The 19,774-nt window shown below is 40.1% G+C and overlaps 2 protein-coding genes across 11 annotated transcripts in view; one reads left to right on the top strand and one right to left on the bottom strand.

Annotated features, from left to right (window-relative positions):
* The window catches only part of myo18ab (myosin XVIIIA b), a 132,272-nt gene that overhangs the window by 42,509 nt on the left and 69,989 nt on the right, over positions 1-19,774 (top strand). For all 10 annotated transcript variants that reach the window (XM_086260622.1, XM_086260621.1, XM_086260623.1 and 7 more), the window contains 11 exons: positions 587-693; positions 2,553-2,729; positions 2,963-3,173; positions 3,929-4,071; positions 4,149-4,249; positions 5,531-5,594; positions 5,708-5,852; positions 12,551-12,721; positions 12,901-12,991; positions 13,262-13,454; positions 14,160-14,246. In XM_086260622.1, the coding sequence (XP_086116748.1) occupies positions 587-693; positions 2,553-2,729; positions 2,963-3,173; positions 3,929-4,071; positions 4,149-4,249; positions 5,531-5,594; positions 5,708-5,852; positions 12,551-12,721; positions 12,901-12,991; positions 13,262-13,454; positions 14,160-14,246 (1,490 nt within the window). The remainder of the gene's footprint in view (positions 1-586; positions 694-2,552; positions 2,730-2,962; positions 3,174-3,928; positions 4,072-4,148; positions 4,250-5,530; positions 5,595-5,707; positions 5,853-12,550; positions 12,722-12,900; positions 12,992-13,261; positions 13,455-14,159; positions 14,247-19,774) is intronic.
* On the bottom strand, positions 16,417-18,169 carry LOC147313902 (uncharacterized). The gene has a single exon (XM_086260624.1). It carries the CDS (start codon positions 18,098-18,100, stop codon positions 16,538-16,540), a length of 1,563 nt encoding a protein of 520 aa, XP_086116750.1. The 5' UTR covers positions 18,101-18,169; the 3' UTR covers positions 16,417-16,537.

Raw genomic sequence — 19,774 nt, 5'->3', positions numbered from 1 at the left:
GTAATTTCTTTACACTGACAGAATGATGAGTTAAGGTCAAAGTGGGCCGTAGGTGCTCCACGATGTAAAATGAGTTCGACACCCCTGCTGTAGATGTTTTGGGGCTGTCAGCCTGCTTTTGCAACATTATGTTGAAGTCATAGAAAGTGCCTGTGGAGTAGTTGTGATGATGTGGTTTTGTTGGCTTCACTGAGCAATGATTTTCAGTTTGCACTGAGAAAAGTGTGTTGTTCTTATCCCCATCTGTTTGCAGCAGCTCAGCATATGCATTCTACAGCTTAACACTTAACACTGCACATATTTGCATATTTGAAATTAAATTTTTAGAACCTCCTAGCTGTGAAGTGTTTTTCATTGGGATTAAATGTGTTAATTAGCTATAAAAATAATTTTATTGGATGATAAAGTCTTTAAAATGGAAATAAAAAAAATCCACACTGCTGGTCTTTAGAGTTTTAGATGGCAAAGTCATGCATTTTTCCTTTTGTTATTCTCTTTAATTATCCACTTAAACTATAGAGATCAGTAGAGTTGAGCACTTCAGTCAGGCAAAAACTAAAGTGTTTACTGTCTTATCTCTGGCCAGCCACCGTGATAAAGACAGAAACTGGCTCTCTGCCAGAGGGCAAGGTAAGAATCAAAATGGAGCATGACGGGACTGTACTGGATGTGGATGAAGACGACATTGAAAAGGTGAGTAGGTGACTTCCGACCCTGTTCATCTAAATTCAATTCAATTCAATTTAATTCAATCCAGCTTTATTTATATAGTGCCAAATCACAACATTTGCCTCAAGGTGCTTTATATGTTAAGGTAAAGACGCTACAATAATACAGAGAAAACCCCAACAATCAGATGGGCCTCTATGATCAAGCGCTTTTGCAACAGTGGGAAGGAAAAACTCCCTTTTATAGGGTGGAACCAGGCTCAGGGAGGGGCGACCATCTCCTGCGACCGGTTGGGGTGAGGGGAGGACGATGAACTAGGTTTTCAGTATCTCTCTGAGACAGGTTGTTTCTAATTTTAGAGATATTGTACACATGGAAGAAATCAGTCCTCCATGTTTTGTTCTGTTTTCATGTGCATTGAAGGACACATCCTGGTCAAAAATGCCTACCCCAGGGAGGCAAGTATAATGTAAAGAGAAATGGTCCTAGCACAGAATTCTGTGGAACTTCATAATTAACCTTAATGTATGAAGAGGACTGATGTTCTAGCTTTATAGAGGGCTTTTTTCTTTCAAAAAGAACAACAAACTATGTTTTTTAAATTAGTAGGACACCTTTTCCTTTTAGACTTTTACCAGGGAGTCAATTACTTCTGATTTGAGGCTTTCTTTGTCAGAGGAGCTACAATCTCAAGAATCGTACGCAGTGAAGATGTAAAACTATTAGGAAGATAATTGACCTCTGTGGGAGTAGAGTTCAGGGGGCTACTTTGCCTTGGCTTATGGCACTAAAGAAGATAACAGTGCAGGATTTGTATTGTAGTTAAACTTAATTATAGCACTTTCAGATATACATTTACTGCAATGCATATAAAGGTCTAAGTTTGTCACTTTCACTTCTGGGATATTATAAACAATAATACCCATAAATTAAAGTAGATTATTAGATTAGATTGTTATGATCGCATCGAAGGATCCACAGTACAAAACTTTCATATCAAATCACACTGTATCACAGAACAACAATGTGCATATTAATTATGTAAGCCTGTGGTAAACTGATGGCTAAAACATTTTTTTTGTTGCTGACACATTAAATTCGGACATTCAAGCACGTTTGTTGTTGTGACTTAGCGCTGTATAAATGAAATTGAACTGAATTTAATAAACGATTCATATTCCAAGTAAAACATTGTTATATAAATTATTATTTATATAGCATAAAGTTTTTTTTAAGTCCAATAAAGCAAAAAAAGCTAGCTTGAAGCTAGCTATCATTAGCAGCCCATGCACATGATGAAGGAGGTCCACTCAGTGTGTACGAGAGACTCAGAGGCAGAGAATCAGTTTGTCACAGACGGCCACAGAGGATACTACCAGCTCACGGGAATGCTGGAATAGGTGTAGGTAAGGTCAGATGGGACTGTTGGGAAGTTTGGCAGACGCACACTACTGGCTGTCTAAAGTTACTTTCTTGCTCACAGCACTTATAGTACTTCTAAAATCTATACAAATAATTTCAGTGGAGCACAGTAGCTTTGTTATTACCGTAATTCTGAGAGCAAGGATCTAAACATCAGTGCCCTGAAGAAAAAAAGACAGTTATTTATTTATTTATGCATTATTTTTATAAGTATACTTTGAGAAAGGAAGGAAATCGAACATCTGCCAGTTCATACTGATTGTTTAGACATTTCATGAGCAACTTACGGCAGGTGCTTGAGACCAGATGTAACTGACTAAATAGTTTATTAGAATACGAAACTATCACATTTGGTAAATTTGATTTTAAAATGACTGTGTAATAAAATAGGATGGGAAGTGATTAATCAATGAATGAGTACAGCTCTTCTGTCATTTTATGATTGCTCTCTCTATGTGTAGGCCAACCCTCCATCATACGACAGATCAGAAGACCTAGCTTCACTACTCTATTTGAATGAATCCAGTGTAATGCACTGCCTGAGGCAACGCTATGGAGGGAACCTCATCCATACCTATGCTGGACCCAACATGGTGGTCATCAACCCTCTCAGCATGCCCTCCATGTACTCGGAGAAGGTAAGCTCAAGACTAATGAGCAAGGCCAGCCAAATTAATGGATTGCATTTATATATAGTGCATTAATGCCGGTTGTTTGTGAAAGAAAGTGTAGCTGTTTAGTTTAGTGTAGCAGTGTAATGATCACTTCGAGGGTTTGGAGGTGCTTTATGCTACAGCTAACTCTTCATTAGTCTCTCTTTATTTTTGTGCTTGTACATGTTTTAATCTCATATTCTGTTCCTGCTCACAAGGTGATGAACATGTTTAAAGGCTGCCGGCGTGAGGATTCAGCTCCTCACATTTACTCTGTGGCCCAGTCGGCCTACCGCAACCTGCTCACCACCCGACAGGATCAGTCCATTGTGCTGCTGGGCAGGTCTGGTAGCGGCAAAACCACCAACTGTCAGCATCTTGTCCAGTACCTGGTCTGCATTGCTGGCAGCACAGGAAAAATCTTCTCTGGTGAGTTTGTCCACAAAAGACAGGGGTAGGTGGACTACAAACCTCAAATATCTTATATTGGAATTTTACATGGTTTCTCAGGATTCTCAACCTAGTTAGAAAGAATTAAATAATAATTCATAATAATTAATAAACAAAATCATCATCTGATAAGTTCTCTTTTTTCAGTTAAACTTAAAAAAGAGAACTTATCACATGATGATTTTGTTTTTTAAGAATAAATGCTCAGGTTTGAATTTGAGCACAGGATAGCTTACACTGTCCAAGCCAGAACATCACAGCTGTACTGGTTTCAGTCTTTTGTTTTGCACAATCCTTATTCTCTACAACTTTTGAAATTAAGTATTACAGATGATAAAATCAGATAATTTTTAAGTGCTTTTTCTTCAATTACTAAATAGAAATAATTAACTAAACACAAGTAGGCTCAAATCCTGTTACTGACAGTGTGAGCCAGAGGTTTTTACACCAACAAGGATATGTAAGACAGACAGGCTGCGGTTTGAGTCAGGGCCTGGTTTGAGGACATATATAACATGTATAACAGTTATACACTGAAATGTCAGTATTGTCAGTGTCAGTGTAGCCAGTCCACACAATTTTCATCAGGTCTTTGTTTATAAAAGTATAATAAGATTTGGACAATGAGAATTATTAACAGGTAGAACAGAATTATGGGTTCTTTGTGAAACATTGATTGCTAGTTTGCAATGAATCATCAAATGATGGGACATCTTATCGTTTTGGTGACACAGCTGAGAAGTGGCAGGCAGTCTACACCATACTGGAGGCCTTTGGGAACAGCTCTACCACCATAAACACAAATGCCAGCCACTTCTCTCATGTTGTTTCCTTGGACTTCGACCAAGCTGGGCAGGTGGCCTCTGCCTCCATCCAGGTAACAAACACAAGTGCGCGCACACAGCTGATTAGCTTGTACTGTACCCTTTTTACAAAACTCTCTTTACTTCTTAGACAATGTTGTTGGAGAAACTGAGGGTGAGCAGACGACCTGAGGGGGAATCCACCTTCAACGTTTTTTACTACATGATGGCTGGAGCCGACAGCAGTCTCAGGTGACTCGTTGAGCCCTTTTTTGTACTGTTTAGTAACGTAGAGATTTTCTTTTGTTTTTTAAAAATAAAAAAATGATTTGATTTGGAAGAATTGTAGCGTTACAATAGGTTTTTCACAGTGTTTGTCATATTATTTCTTGATGTTTGTTTTCTTGACAAGTTTTCGTCACCTATTCTCTGTTTGCTATGGATAGGCATGTCTGGAAATTTCTGGACAGTGGCATAATATTCACTGTTTCACTGCTGTATGGCAGTGCAGTTGCATTGAAATGAAATTGTCAACAATCAGTATCACTGATTTTTTCAGTCATTGTATCATTGGAGCATATGTTACTTTAAAACCTGTATATACCTTACAGCATGAATGTACAGGCTCTTAATTCTATAGGCCACCCATTCCCAAAGTCAACAATCCTGTGGCCCACTTAAAACCCAGAAAATCCCTTGTGGTCCACCCACAATAACCAAAATACAAGAGGATGTGATGTATTTCCTTGAAATTTTTAATCAAAACACAAACAATGCATGCTGTTGATTAAACTTTCTAATGCTTTGCAGCGTGTTAGGGCCTCCCACTGGGACCAAAACCTAGATACAGTGTCTGAAGAAACAAAACATATTAGCAATTTAACATTTTATGGTAATCAGGTGCCAATCAGGCAGCAGCATTGGTAGAGAAGATTTGGCAGGTTTTTCATGGGGGTAACCCATATACTCGATGCACAAATGCATTTTTCTTACAAATGTGGCAATGCTTACGGGGAAATAAACAGACTTTCCAGTGGTGTAATATTTATAGCTTTTTTTCTTTGTTACAACAAAGAAAAGAATCGACCAAACACTGATTTCGTTACTTTTTTAGGTAGCAAGTGTACATTCTGTGCTCGAAGTCTAAAAATGGGCAAGCTTAAGGATTTGAGTAAATTGTTGTCACTAGACGACTGCAGTTCTTGTGAGGTGTTCCTGGTTGACAGTCGTCAGTATCTATCAAATGTAGTACTTGGAAGGAACTGTAGTGAACATTGATCCTGTGATTTGCGTCATTGCGTTCTGTTTTTAATTACATTTAACAAATCTTCTCAACTTTTTTAGAATTGGGGTTTTACACTAAATATCTTTGCTAAGTCAGCAATTAAATTAGAAAGCTGTCTTAAAAGAAAATCATTGTCACATAATATGGATATTCTTCTGATATAACAAAAATACAACTACTCACATCAAGCTTACACATTTGTCTGGCACTGAGGAGCTTATGTTTCTAGTGTCTTTCCTCTCCTCCAGGACGGAGCTGCACTTTAACCACCTGGCTGAGAACAGTGCTTTTGGGATCCTGCCACAGACTAAGGTAATCACAGTAGATGGTAGATGTTAATAAAATGTGTGGATGAAAGCAACTGTTTATTGCAAAATTCCAGACTCCCTGCAGGGTTCAGTAAAGTTTGATTTGATCTGCTTCAGCCTGAAGACAAGCAGCGATCCTTGCAGCAGTTCACCAAGCTGCAGGCAGCCATGAAGGTGCTGGGCATCTCCAGTGAAGAGCAGAAAGCCCTCTGGCTTATCCTCGGTGCCATTTACCACTTGGGGGCAGCGGGCGCGACTAAAGGTAGGAACTCCCTTCCTCGTTGATTTTAAGTACATCAGATCTTGACTAGGGAGATGGTGTGATTATAGGGGAATAGGAGAAGATGTAATAAAAGGATAGCGTACAAATAGAAATCTACAGTGTATCACCAACTGCCACACCCGTCAGAAAAACAACCATACAGCAACTAGAACCCAAAAAATAAAAAAATGCACAGATATATTCTTCTTGTAGGGGTTGTGCAGTGTGTGAGTGTGAGAGAGAGTGTCCAGTGTGAGTGTAAGTGTTTAAGTGTCTTTGTCACAAAATGAACTTGAAAATGAGGGTAGGGGAAAATGGGCTCCAGGTGCCCAAGAACTGCCTGGCAGAGACCCCCCCAACACGGAAGACGTGTAAGCCATTCCAGACCACCAAGGGAGTGGGTCAACAACCATGTCAGAACAGCGAACCACACGCCCTGGAACCAACAAGTATGCCCAGGGAGGGGCAGCAGCATCCAGCAAGGAGCACTAGGGAGGGTGAACCTCTTTCCTCCAAGACCATATCTCACAGGGGCCAAGCCCCAGCAAGCCCCAGACCCAGCCATGCACACACACACACAAACACATGGACCAGATTGTCATGGTCAAAGATCTGACCACCCTCATAACGTCTGGGTACTGACCAGTAAAATAAGGTTGTGAATACAAGCAGCTAAAAGGAATTTCCTCTGTAGGGAGGCTCGGCTGTATCTTAGACTTAAAGTTAGGAGCTTAGACATCTGGAGAAAGATTGTAGTAGAGCCACTGGCAGTGTTGGGGAGTAATGGAATACATGTGCCGCCGTTACGTATTTAAAATACAAAATATGAGTAACTGTATTCTGTTACAATTACCGTTTAAAAAGGTGGTATTCAGAATACAGTTACTTTGTTGAAATAAAGGGATTACACGGCGGCCTTTTCCTGTTCCATATGTTAGGCTGTCCCCTCTCTATTTTTGGTAATTCCACGCCGGTGGAAACCCAAACAAAACACGCATTAAGAGGCTCAAATGCCTGGGTCTCAAGCCCATGTCACCTCTACTTGCGTCCCGCAAAATGACGTGACGAAATATTTAAATAAATTATTGTTCAAAAAATTATTTAATATGAAGGCAATACAGGCATAGCCCTAAAGAATGTAGCCTCATGGGCAGTGTAGCCCAGCTGTAAGTACACTGTGTTCGTGTTTTCCTCTGAAACAATAAGCTCCGTTGGAGCAGCCTTTCAACGCCTCTCTCTGTCTCTCGCTAGCAAACTTGACCCAGGCAACAAAGTAAAGTTTTCAGCTATGAGCCCGACACGAACCCGACGTATTAGCCAGAGGTCGCTTTACTACGGTTCGGAGCTGTGGACCTGTTTTATATATGCACAGAATAGTTTTCTATACGAGATCACTGCAAAAAGTGCAGCCTTACCTAATGTCCACCCTACTGTTACTCATTTTATATTAAGATTTAAAAATGTAGCTGGTATTGGTATGATGAGTAACCTTCAGTAATAGTAATAAATCACACAGCTATAGTACATTCATGTAGTTGTAAAAAGCATGATAATATATTAAATAATCCAAAGTATTCAGAATACGTTACTCTCATTGAGTAACGTAACGGAATACGTTACAAAATACATTTTGGGGCATGTAATCTGTAATCTGTAGTGGAATACACTTTAAAAGTAACCTTCCCAACACTGGCTATGTCCATGGTGCTGATGTAAGCTATAGGTGACGGTTTCTCTTTGTGTATAATATACACAATATATATGACAACATATATATACACTGTATATATATGTTGTCATATATATGATAACCATGTTCAGTGGAATCATAACAAAACACCCACATTTCTGTTTTGTAACGCAAAACAATTATAAATCTGAACAGAGACGGCGTCTGAGGTTGTGTTGATGCCCAAATTCTTTCATATTTATTCCTCTAAAGTAAGACAACTGTAGCCCTTTATAAGATTTATTTAATTAAACCCTTTATTAATGTTCTGGCTTGTGCGGCTCCCGTTACAAGCATGAAAGACACGTGCATATGAGAGGTGTCATCATCTCCTGTGAGACAAATTTAACAAAGATCTGTGACAAAACTCAGCGAGAAAACAATAAACTGGAAGTGTAAAAACACCTTTTTACTGTTCTTTGAGGTAAATCCCAACATTTATGATTTTCTGCAGCCTGTCCTGGTAGCTGCCATTCATAAGGATTATTTCTGCAGAAAAAGAATGACATGATGCATTAAATGCCCTCTTTTATGTGAGCAGAAGCAGATGCAGAAGAAGTTAACCACCGATGTGATAGCCATCTCTGTCATGGCCAGCTCTGACTGAGGTTTTAGGTTTTGTCGAACCCTTTAATGAAAACAAAAGCCAGTCTGTGCTGATCTTCCTATATACGCAAAAACTTTATTCTCAGTCAGAATAAAGAATAAAATTTACAGTAAGAGTAAACAGTCGACTTTTCAAAAGAAGTTAACGGTCTGTAGAAACGTCTGTGTTTGTTTGTGTGTCAATAAAAAAAGCGTGTAAATACATAAAGTGTTAAATACCGTTTTCACTGCTCCATTTTCACGGGAGAGAGTTCGGTAAGGGGATCCCACACTAAATCAGCAGTGAAAGTGTGAAAGTGTGCATATGCGTTCCACAAGCAGCTTGAGCTTTGTTCTGTCTTAGATAATCCACAAAGAATTTCATTCTATTTCACATTTTAGTCTGGATTATTAAAATGCAATGTCTTGTATAATCATTTTCAAAAGAAACTGATATGCGCAAAATCCATCGTTTTACGCGCGACTCCTTACATCGCCATGATTAGTTACATGGTCACAACAAAATTACGGCCTGTTTTGCACAACAAACAAACAAACAACAACAAAAAACTGAAGTGTCATCGTGTCCGTACTGCTGAATAAAATGCATATTTTCCTTTACATTTGTTTTACTTCTCATAGTTGGGTTTCATTTGGAATTTCCTTTGGAACTCCAAGCGCTTTAGAAAGACTGGAAAGTGGGAAGTTTGCATGGATCACATCACGGTCTTCCTCGCCTCTCAGTCAAAGGTCCTGATGAACTCACTGGTCTGTGCCGAAAGTCACTAGTTGAGGCAGTTTGGGCATCTTCTTAGTAAGCCTATTGGCCACCAACCTTTGAAGGTTTGTTGGGCACACCGAACTGGTAGGAGACAGCAGGGTAGACCCAGAACTTGTGTAAAGTGAACTGGAAAGTTTTGCTTGGGAGAAATTTGGTTGAAATATCCCGCTTACCCTGCTGCCACTAGAGTGAGCACTGATCCACTCCAAATAAAGTAAGACCTGAAACTTGCAATGTCATCCTGCTTAATAGGGAAAAGGTATATGGAAAAAGGAGGCCATGGATGACAATATGTTAACAACAAGCTGGCAAAAAGTCTAAAATGAATTTGTACCAAATGGGCAGTCTAAAATCTATATGCCATATTTGACTTGTCCCTTTAACATGATCCTCCTACGTATGTAATTTTAGTTGTTTTAGATTGTAAGGACGACTTGAAATGGAGATGTGCATATCCTGCATTTGGTTTTATACTTATATGCAAGTTTCCCAACAACTGATTTATTGATTTTCCCAGCTTCTCTGCACTGCACTGACCTGATTACTTAATGCCAGCATGTCTCTGTTCAAATTACAATCAACTGTAAGGCATCAAATGTGAATTCTTCTTGCAGAAGTGGGAGAAAAATTGTTTTTAAGTCAAATTTACTTTCTACCACCAGCCACTAGGTGTCATGTTTGACATATGAATGTACTGCTCTCAGTCAGAGGCACGCTGACTACAGAGGCAAAAGGGAATGCAGATTTTTTCCATTAGATGCCGCTTAATGTGGCTTTTTCCAAAATGTTTCAGCAGTCCACAGTTAATTCCCCTAGAACTTTTAGAAGTCCAGGTATGTTGATCAAATCCTACATTGTGTTCTGTTTTTATGTATGACATCCAAACAGTTTTTGAAGTTGAGTTTTAGTTTAATCACTAGTCATATATTTGAGGTTTTACTGTATATAAGTAGAAGGTCCCTTAACTTTAAAATTGTGCCGTCTGAAAAAGAAAGCATACCTGCACAGAAAATAAGATGGAGCGCAACAGAATACATTTATTTTATATTTGGATGTGACTACTTTACAATCACTACCAGTTTAAGTGCCAACTTTAATTTATTTGCAAAATTGTGTCTCCATAACTGGAAGTGATTACCCTTGCACGTATTTATTGATTTTTCTCCTCATTGCAGCAATCTCAATGTGGTGGCTGTGTGAAGTGTTTCCTTCTGTTTTTTGGGTCGTATGGGTTCAATGTCAGGTGGCGATGGATGCTCCAACATAAAACTGGGGACAGTAAAAGTCATCTTTTTACATGTTTTTGCTGAAATGCACACTTACTTCAAAGTGACATCAGTCATAGTATAGAAAGTCTTTTGTGACTTGAATAATTTTTAACGTCAGTAGTCTGCACTGACAGTGACTTTACTTGAAGGACATTCTTTATGCTTGGACCGTTTTCTTTTAGTCCTGAGTATCATTTCCTCTCCACTGGTGTGAAACAGGGGTTTGGGGTGCTATCAGTCACATTTCTCAGCCAGCTGTTCCAAAGCATAATGATGTGTTGTCAGTGTTGTTGAATGCTAATGTTCATGTTTTCCTGTGTCTGTGATGATGTGATGAATCCTTAAACTATTATCTCTAACACCCCCCCCCCCCCCCTCTCTTTTTACTTGCATGTTTGCATGCTGCGCCATATCAAACACAGATGGAGATGAAGGTAATGGGAAAAAAACAACACACGACTTGTTGACCCTTTTTTTTAACCTAAAAAACCTTATGTCAGAGCCTCTCCTGTTTGTTTTCTGTCTGTATGCCTTTATCATTCTCTTCAGCCATTAGCATTTTTATTGTTTCTGCTCCTCCTCTTTCTCTCTTGTGTTTTTTGTGTTTTCTTCATTACGGCTCTCCCATCTCCTTGCATCGCCTTTTCCTTTTCTCTAAGATGAAAATCAGAACTTCACTGTTTCTTTAAACCGCCCTCTCTCATACCTCCCCTGTCACCTCATTCGACTTCTGTCACACTACTACAATTCTGAAACAAACAAAGTAAAACTTGTACATTTTCAAATCTCTTGTTTGTGTTTTAGCTCTCTACCACAGACCTTGTATTTCCCAGATTAACCTGGACCCTGTTGGGTTCTCTGGTTCTGTGTCGCTTTGATTGGCTGTATGTCGCTGGTGTTGTCATGATTATTTGGTTTATTCTAACACACTGGCTTTGATTGAGGTTCCGACCAAGTGGAGATGCTCTCCTCTTGCAGATAATTGTGCAAAAACAGATTGAGAGTTAGGATTAAACATGATTAGCTGTCATTTCCATCACATATCTAAGAACACACCAGCCTCACACAGCTTTTCCGTTTCTCACAGTAGAGATTTCCATATTTATGTTTGGAGTCGTGGGGACAGAACACAAACATGATGTGCTAAAACCCACACAGCAGAGGACTCTTGGTGTTTAAGGTGGGATCATAACTGGATCCTACTTAAATATTTTAAAGATTTTTAAAACATTGATTTCATTTATTGACATTAAAATATTTAAGTGTCTCTAATTTTTACTGTCAGTGTATGTGCTGCAAAGTGTCAACATGAAACTATTCTGTACTGACTTTAAGTATTTTAGTAAAAATAATTTACATCACGTCAACTGCAAGATATTCACCAGTTGACTTTTAGAGCCACCAGTGTTCAGCATTAATTCAGCATTACACATTGCACAAAGAAATGCTGCCTTTCTCTCTTTGTCTATGCCGTTGACAGCATATAATACAGTATAGTCGTGGTATTATAATAATACATTCTTCAGGAGTCTGCTGTCGTGTTTTGGATGGGGTAAAGTGATATTATACAGTAAATCAGTACTAGACTGTACTGTACACCTCATGACATCTTTCATTAAGAGAATAGATACTTTTTAGTCCTTCTAGTGAGTCCATCACAAAAGTTGCCTTTGTTGATGGCAGTAGTTGGGGTCTGGAAAATTTCTCATTCACTCCGCCACTTTCAGGAGATGAATTATCATTATGCAGTTAAATCTTGATATAAGAGATATCCCACTCAAGTATAAGAATCAAGTCAACATTCATTTCCTTTTAGGGAACTCCTCTAAATCATAGATGCTGATATGACTGCGTTACTGCGTTAGAGAAGCGCTAAATGTTCCATTACTGCAGAATCTCAAGCTCAGTTGTCGTTTCATTTCAACTGACAGTTTTTGCACTTTTCAGCATTGTTTTTTCACATCTGGGACAACTCCTGTCAAAGGCAGAGAACATCTCTTTTGGTTAAATAGAGGTGCCAAGCGAAGTGTTTACCAGGTAGAAGGCCAGGACCATCGTTGAAATTGAATTTGTATTTTAACAGTTACAGTCTGAGGTCTTGTCAGCTGTACTGAACCTCAGCAGAGCTGATAGTTGTACTGGATTTGGATACTGGAGTGTCACAGAAATGAAATCTTGCCTAAATTTGCAACAGACGGTAGAAATAGTAGTTTTGATCTACAGTAATTGTATACTTACACTTGCTCTTCATTTTTACTGTACATGTTATCTTCGTTGCCTTTCTTCTTCTAGCTCTTTGTTTTAGAATTTGAACTCATTCATGCTTTACTTGTAGTGGGACGTCGGCAGTTTGCTCGTCATGAATGGGCTCAGAAAGCGGCCTACCTGTTGGGCTGCACCTTGGAGGAGCTATCTTCATCTATTTTTAAGCATCAGGCCAAAGGACTGCAGCATTCTACCTCATTCAGAGGACCACCAGATGAGGCTAGCCATGGTGATGGCTTAGGTAAAAATACTGCAAACGTTGGAATTTCCATTTATGTTGAATTATTGCTAAAAGGGTTCCCATTGTTGATATGATCATTTTTTCTTAGATGCAGACCACATTTTGCTTGTTTTCAGCTGCTGTTTAAAAACTGAGTCTCATGAAAAAAACATAAAACGTGCATCTCATCTGTCTCTCAGGCCCTAAAGTCACAGCTCTGGAGTGTTTGGAGGCCATGGCATCAGGACTTTACTCTGAGCTTTTCACACTTGTCATCTCCCTTATTAACAGGTTAGCTGTCAGCATTTACCTCAAATTCTAGTACTACAATATTCATATTCAATTTGGACTTATATAAAATAGCTAGATCATTCATGAATTCATCTTGCCAGATAAGCGCTGCACTTTAGATTTTTTTTGTAAAATATTTAAAACATTCACCTTCAAATATTGTAAGAATGAATTGGTATATAAATATAATTTTGACACTGGGAAGCTGCAGACTGCTTGATTAGTCAAAGCTTCTTCACTAAAGCCTGCTGATGCATCTGTGTCCCTCAGGGCCCTGAAGTCTAGTCAGCACTCTCTGTGTTCTCTGCTGATCGTTGACACTCCGGGTTTCCAGAACCCTCGGCTGGCTCATCAGCAGAGGGGAGCCACTTTTGAAGAGCTCTGTCACAACTACACCCAGGAGAGGCTACAGACTCTGTTTCATGAACGGACCTTTGTCAAGGAATTGGAGAGATACAAGGAGGTGCAGCTGGAACAACAGAGCTTAACACTTGGGAGGGACAGAACATATACATATTTCATGCACTGATTTTAAGGACGACTTAATAATTACATGTAGTCAAACACAGATGTCTATTTTTTCTGGCGTCTGCCTGTACCGATAATTCTCAACTAATTAAAATTTTTAGGATTTTAGATGCACTGGAGATCAGTTCATTGGTGCTCCACAGCAGTAAAGAATTTGACCTCAGTACTCCAGATAATCCACAGGATACTCGGGGTTTAGAAAATTTCTACTTCTACTGTAGTTCCAATGCAAGTGGTTCACATCAAGATCTGTGGTTTCTACGAGTAATTGAGCTTCAAAACTTGAATAAATACACAAAAACTCAAATGTTGAGAAATTGGTGGTGTCAGTAAAAGCATTTCTATGTGTAGTTTACAGCCTCGCCCTGTGTTTGTGTGGGTTTCCTCCAGGTAAGCTTGCACAGACCAAAGACCCTACAATAATGCAGAGAAAACCCCCAACAATCAAATGTCCAGTTTAAGAAATTTCCAAAACTTTTTATGTACTCAACCCAATCTATAGCTTTAGTAACTGCTGATTTCAAGATTGAGATGAACAGCTGCACTTGATTTTCCTTTTTTTATTTTTTATGAGCTCATCTTCTGCTGGTACATGTCTTGTAGGTTACTAACCTGAGTTTCTGTCCCCTCCTGCATCTAGGAAAACATAGAACTTGCTTTAGATGACATAGAGTCCAACACCTCACTGTCTGTAGCAGTTATTGATCAAGCCTCAACCCAAGCTCTGGTAAGCAACCCTCACTACACTCTGCTTTGCTTTCACCTGGAATCAGTTGTGAGAAATATGCTGTGTTAACAGCACAGATTAAAGTTGTGTTTATGTTCAGTGGAGCATTGAGGTATTTAGGTCCAGATTCAAGGGCAGTTTATCTGGGCCTGAATTTCAGTCATTATTCAGGGAGACATTAATGCAAATGAAGCTGTAGCCAAATGAGCACCCCAGAGTACCACTGAGCCAGCAAATAGCTCTTTTCATCACTGCTGGCAAATGCAAATAGTTCTAGGTCCATGGCCAATCTAGCAAAGCAGGCATCAATATGTGCTGAAGCCAGAGGACCTGAGATCTGGGACAGAAAACTCCCCCTACTCTTCTTGAGACTGAAATTAGATGTAACATAAAAGAGTTTTCAAAGCATGCTTAGCCTAAATGCTTGTCAACTTGTTGTGATGGTTGGTTCCATATTTTCTTGCTGTTTCTTTCATTTCCTTTAGGATTTTGTCTGAGATCAGCACTATTGATTAGAATCAAATTTGTGATGTGTTTTCTCTTTGAAGCTTGAAAGAGTCTCCTTTTCTCTCCACTCGTTGGTTCCCTTTTTACTAAAAGTCTGTGTTGTTAGCAGTACAAGTATTTGCAGCATTTGGTCTGTGTAGATGGTCCTGCAGTCTTGATGGAGACAAGTACTAGATTCCAGCTTCCTTTTGTGTTGGACTGTGTTGAATGTATTAGATGATTTATATAATGGTGTGTATTTTTATTTGAAGTGAGAGTAGAACAACAAACCTGTAATTATGTAAGAGTAGCAAATGTCTGTTAACCATAATAACTGACATTTGATACCATCAGCAACGTTGTTTTTCATGCCAAACTGTTGATCGTTCTAGTTTTCAAGACACCTAGAGACAATCAAATCCCCCAAATATTAGCTGAAATGCTTTAAGCTGCATCCATATTGGAAGCAGTTCACAGCAACCAGAGGCCACACAACGTAAATGACATTCTGTGACTACAGGAAAAATAACAAAATAACCACTCGAGATACGTTTCTCCAGGCAAGTGGTTGACGCAGTTATCAGTGCGCGAGCAGGATCCTGTTGTTTGAAATATGACTAGGTAGTAAATAAATTAGATGGTTACCCAGGCAACCCGTACCTGGAACATTAAGGAAACAGGTGTCAGCTTCAAAGCGAGTGTGGTGCTTTAGCAGCAAAGACTACAGAATGGATTCCTTTTTGCTGGCATGTGTGAATCTGAGGTCAGTTTCTGTTGGGGGAAAACTCTGTAAAAGACCCAGGAGAAATAAAGACACAATGAGACAAAGTTACTTTCTTTATCAAACGTGTACACGGGTGAGCTGCTAAGGACAACTCACACCATGCACCGTGGCTTGGTAATTTTTATAGGAAAGACAGTGAGAACAGGATAAGAAAATACAAAACAAATAAAATAAACAACTCCATATGTGGCGCTAGTCTCGTCAGCAGAGAGCTGGGAGAAGGCTGTGAGAGATAAAACAATCTAAAACAATATGTCCCAAAACAGTATGTCTTTGCTGGGAAAGTCTAAAAAGATTATTCTAAACTAATCTAACCATAGGCAAAGGGCAGACAAAAGGCATCTTTGTACATTTAAAAGAAGGTAAAGAAACATAGAATCATTTTTCCTGTAACATTCCCCCCTGTTTAACTTATTTTAAATGTATACAACAATTGTCTATGAAAATCATTTATTAAGTATCTTAAACAATTTTTAATTTTTCAAAATGTCAGCATAGCAGAAATGGCAGTCATTTGGTCTAAAGAATAAAACAAAAGAAAATAATAAAAAGAAAAACATAGGAAATGAAATAACAAGTGGAGAAAATAATAAAACTAAACCTACAAAAAAATAAAGGATAAAAACCTTATATTTTAAAACGAAAACTTAAAAGAATGAAAAGTAAAATGAAAACTTTAAAAAAATACAAGGATGAAAACCTTATATTATAAAATGGAAACTTCAAAAAATACAAGGATGAAAACCTTATACTTAAAATGATGCAAACCTTAAATTGAAAACTTTATGTGTAAAATAATGAAAACTTCATATTTAAAATGGAAACTTTATGTTTAAAACTGAAGACTTCAAAAAATAAAATAAAAGCATGAAAACGTTATATTTAAAATGAAAAACTTTATGTTTAAAAATCAAGACTTCAAAAAAATAAAAGCATGAAAACTTGCATAACCTACTAATGTTTTAATCAGTGCATGATCACTTGACAAGTCATTTTTAATCACCACGTCATTTATTAGCAGTTAGTACAAGTTCTCCTCTAACAGAATTGCAACGGGATGTTGTTCTTCTTGAGGCACGGCAACATAAGCAGTCATTGTAGTTGTTATCATCTGTGAAATCATTACTCTTAGGCATGGCAACACACACAACACTAATATGAGCAGTGCTATCATGATGAGACCTAGAAGAAAAAATGGCTTTGCTACAGCAGCCAGCCATGAACCGCTGAACAGCCAGTCAAGCCAGCCTTGTGCTGTAGCTGCTCCAGGTGTGTGGTCAGTGACATATTTTTGCAGAGCGGTCAAATTCTGCAAAGCTTCATAAATGTCTCCTCCAGTTTCGTATCCATCAGGGATAAAAGTGCAACATGTTTCCCCGATCAGCTTGCAAACTCCTCCTTGTGATGCTGTTAGCAGGTCTAGTGTCAGTCTGTTCTGCAGCACCATCGTTCTGATGGCCTGCTGTTCTCCTGCTAAGGCAGTTCCCAGGGTCTTAGTCAAGTTGATGTGTCGTAGCAGAGCATATCGGTTGATCTCCACGTGATCCCGCACCTCGGCAACTCCAATGCCGGGGATCAGGCTCTGTAAGAATTTCACTCCTCCTCCCCAGATGCGAAACTCTCCCGGCACTCCAGTGTCCACGGTAATGCCGAAAGAACTGGGGGAGGCGATGTCCACTTCACGTCTCTGCCGGCTGCTTGGGTGATGTGCAACACTTTGCATGAAGAAAACATGATCTGATAATTCCACCAGGGCGCACAGACCTCCCCAACCTTCAGGGAGTGACAGATAAGCCTTGTTGCCACATAGGAAGTACCAGTCAGCCAAAACTCTGGTTCCTCTGCTGCTGGGTGCCGTCCGTGCACATCCTGTCTGGTACTGAGTCTTTGTTTGTAGTGGCATTCGGTAGCTGTAGTCAGAGCGACAGTTTAGGCCCATCAGCGTCGTGTCACTGGCACAGGTGGCGTTGATTGAACAGGCCATACACTTCCTCTCGTTCCTTGGTGGGCAGAAAGTGTATATGGACTTACATAGGTGAGTAGGCAGCTCCCCCACTGCCCGCGATCCATTGTTCATCACACATACTGGCAGTTGTGATGCGTTCAGTTTGTTCAGTAGAATTACATCAGGCAGTGGGTCTGAGACTTGGGGCCAGGTCAGTAGGTAGGTCTGTCCGGAACAGTTCACATTTGTGAGTGATGATGACCTCCAGGTCGCTTTTGCTGGGATGCTGTAGTTGGCTTTGGACCAAAGAGTACCGTAGCCTGGATGTGTTGCCAGGCCCAACAGGCACCAACTGCGATCTTCAGGTATGCTGTACGGCCACAGGCCAGACGTCTGTGAGGATAGGGGCATATGGGTACATGCATAGCAGTCAGTTTTGTTATTCAAGTGAGCTGTAGTGTTCATAAACTGCCACCAGAAGTTAGTGGCGTAGCCATGGGGAAACTTGGTGTACTTTCCTTTGTCATACAGTGTCTGCCTTTTCTCCATATAGCGTGACTTGTTGTCCCTCATGGAAGCAAAGGTGAGGAGCCCGGCCAGGGTCAGGGCCGCTGCAGTTATTAGGAGCCACCACCTCATGACAACAGGACACACCCTCCTGTCGTGAGTAGACCCCCCGGCCAGAAAGGCTGTTCCCTCCACCGGGCGAGATCACAACAATTGGGCGAGCCTGTGTCGACTGAGTTTAGATGGCTTCACTCACTCGCCTGCAGTGACTCTGATGGATCCAGGATGGTCGTTCCGCAATTTTGCAAGCGGTGGGCGTAGTGAGGAGGACTTGGTATGGCCCCTCCCACCTGGGTGTGCTCCAGTTTTTCCTTTGGAGCACCTTGATCAGAACCCAGTCACCGGGCTTTAGTCTGCAAGACACTGGAGAAACATCATCAGGTTGTTGATTATGTACAACGATCTCTTTGTTTTCTAACAGCTTAGACATCCACTCTGCTAATGTGTTTTCTCTGATTGCTTTGTCTATTGGTTGACTGGTAATAGGCAGTGGAAACGGCCTACCATGAATGATTTCAAATGGAGTTAGTTTATGGGAGCCTTGTGTTAAGCGCATCCACATTTTCACTAAACCCAAACATTCAGGCCACGGCCTTCCTGTTTCTGCCATGCATTTCCTGAGCCTTTGTTTTATAGTGCCGTTAGTTCTCTCTACAAGGCCTGCACTCTGAGGGTGATAAGCACAGTGGTGTTTTATGCTGAAACCGAGTGCTTCAGAGACCTTAGTGATGACATCATTTACAAAATGAGTGCCGTTGTCTGACCGTATCAAAGCTGGGATGCCATATGTGGGTATGAAGTGATTGCACAGGCACTTTGCTACTGAAATTGCATCTGCCTTTTTCACTGGATAGATTTCCGGCCACTTTGAGAACACGTCTATAACCACTAGGGCGTATTTTGACCCTTGACATTCGCTTAGTTCAATAAAATCCATATGAATTGTGTGAAAAGGATGAGGCGGAGTTGGAAAACGGCCTCTTCTTGGTCGCAGGTTACCTTGAGCATTATATTTTTGACACGTCATGCACGTTCTGACAAATTGTTTTGCTGAAGTTTCAAAATTTACAGTGTAGAAATGAGAGTATTGTGTAGAATTTACAGTGTAGAAATGAGAGTTGACAATACTGGTCAGTCCCCCCGTTGACAAATGCGTACAGCCATGAGTCACTAATGCCGCCATTTTGTGGAGGAATTTTGGCAACACTGGCTTGCCATAACACATCATTAAGTCGTTTGTCAGAACTGCACCGTGTTTTAGCCATTTTGCCTGCTCTGCTGTGCTTGCTGCTTTTTGTTCATTTTTCAACACATCCAGTGGAATCTGATGTGTGTTTACTGCCATCAATGTGATGTTTGCCTGTTGTGCCGCCTATTTTGCTGTTCTGTCAGCAAAATTGTTGCCTGTAGTAATGAAAGAGTCAGTAGGCGTTGTAAGAGGTTGGCATGCTGGTTTGCCAGTTGGTGTAATCATTCCTCTGGTTTTCCAGATTTTTTGCAAAATGATGCACAGCAGAGAAAACATACTGGCTGTCTATATAAATGGTTATTTGTTTATCTTTGTGTATTTCACATGCGCAACAATCTCGTGTGAAGTGACCTTCCTCTCCACGGTTCTAGCAGGCGTTGTCTCTATGTTATCTGCTGTTTCTGCGTGGCTGTCTGCGGCCTTGGTGTTTGTGACTTTGCTCGCCTCTCTGTTCCTGATAGCCACCTGCGAATTAGTGTTTTAGTCTGTTGTCAACA

Source organism: Aulonocara sp. 'chitande type north' Nkhata Bay, linkage group LG14 (assembly GCF_057382095.1).
Source record: "Aulonocara sp. 'chitande type north' Nkhata Bay isolate Kocher_YH1m ecotype deep benthic linkage group LG14, A_spYH_male_GT1.1, whole genome shotgun sequence".
NCBI lineage: Eukaryota > Metazoa > Chordata > Actinopteri > Cichliformes > Cichlidae > Aulonocara > Aulonocara sp. 'chitande type north' Nkhata Bay.
This window is presented reverse-complemented; position numbering and strand designations above follow the sequence as displayed.

Coding starts and splice junctions, on each gene's coding strand:
- LOC147313902 (XM_086260624.1), bottom strand. CDS start 18,100: ATGAGGTGGTGGCTCCTAATAACTGCAGCGGCCCTGACCCTGGCCGGG.